Source organism: Mesitornis unicolor, unplaced genomic scaffold (genome assembly GCF_000695765.1).
Source record: "Mesitornis unicolor isolate BGI_N332 unplaced genomic scaffold, ASM69576v1 scaffold16055, whole genome shotgun sequence".
NCBI classification, from domain to species: Eukaryota; Metazoa; Chordata; class Aves; order Mesitornithiformes; family Mesitornithidae; genus Mesitornis; species Mesitornis unicolor.
Window position 1 is genome coordinate 31735 of NW_010183593.1, and position 710 is coordinate 32444.

General features: G+C 32.7%; 1 protein-coding gene across 1 annotated transcript in view; it reads right to left on the reverse strand.

The window, feature by feature from the left end:
- Positions 1–77, reverse strand: part of POLK (polymerase (DNA directed) kappa) — an 18461-nt gene extending 18384 nt beyond the window's left edge. The window contains exon 1 of the mRNA XM_010184205.1: positions 1–77. Coding sequence (XP_010182507.1) covers positions 1–77 — 77 coding nt within the window.
- Positions 78–710: the final 633 nt, after the last annotated feature.

The following is a 710-nucleotide window of genomic DNA, read 5'->3' on the forward strand; positions in this document are numbered from 1 at the left end:
TTGTTATCATTGAGGCCCATTCTAAGTAGAAGTCCATCATTGCAAGAGTTGTTACCAACATTTTTCATGTAGTCCATTGTACTTCTTGAAAACAAGGACCTCTTTTAAGGCTTAATACCTGAAACAAAGCATTTAAATAATATATTTGCTTCTACAATCCACTTGAACAATTAAAAAGTCATGGAATTCATCTGCTCTATTTACTGAATAAGCATTTTATATTTATTTGGAAAACAACATACTTATCACAAATGTGACTTATGTTCCTGTAAAGTGGCTGACCTGCCACACTCACCATGTAAAGCCACCTGTAACTCTATCTGTGTTTGGAGACAGTAAGATTTTACTTTTTTTACTAACTTAAAAACATACTTTTTTAAAAGCACCCTTACAGAAACAATTGAGCACCACCAACTAGACATAAAGGCTAGTACCTTACACATGTTCATGAGATTCATGCCTGCACGTTATCCCATCAGATGAAACAATACTGCCTTAAACACAAAATACTGCCCACTTGATTACTGCATTAAAAAAACTTAATTATTTTTAAATCACAGAAAACCATTGTTCATTTAGCCTTCATTCCTACTTGAGATAAGCCATAGAATCTCTCCCAGTAATTTCTAGCTCAAATTCAAAAACTTATCTTAAAGCTCATGTTTTAGAAACAGATGGTTTCAATTAAAAGTTTTGAATAAAAACCCTAC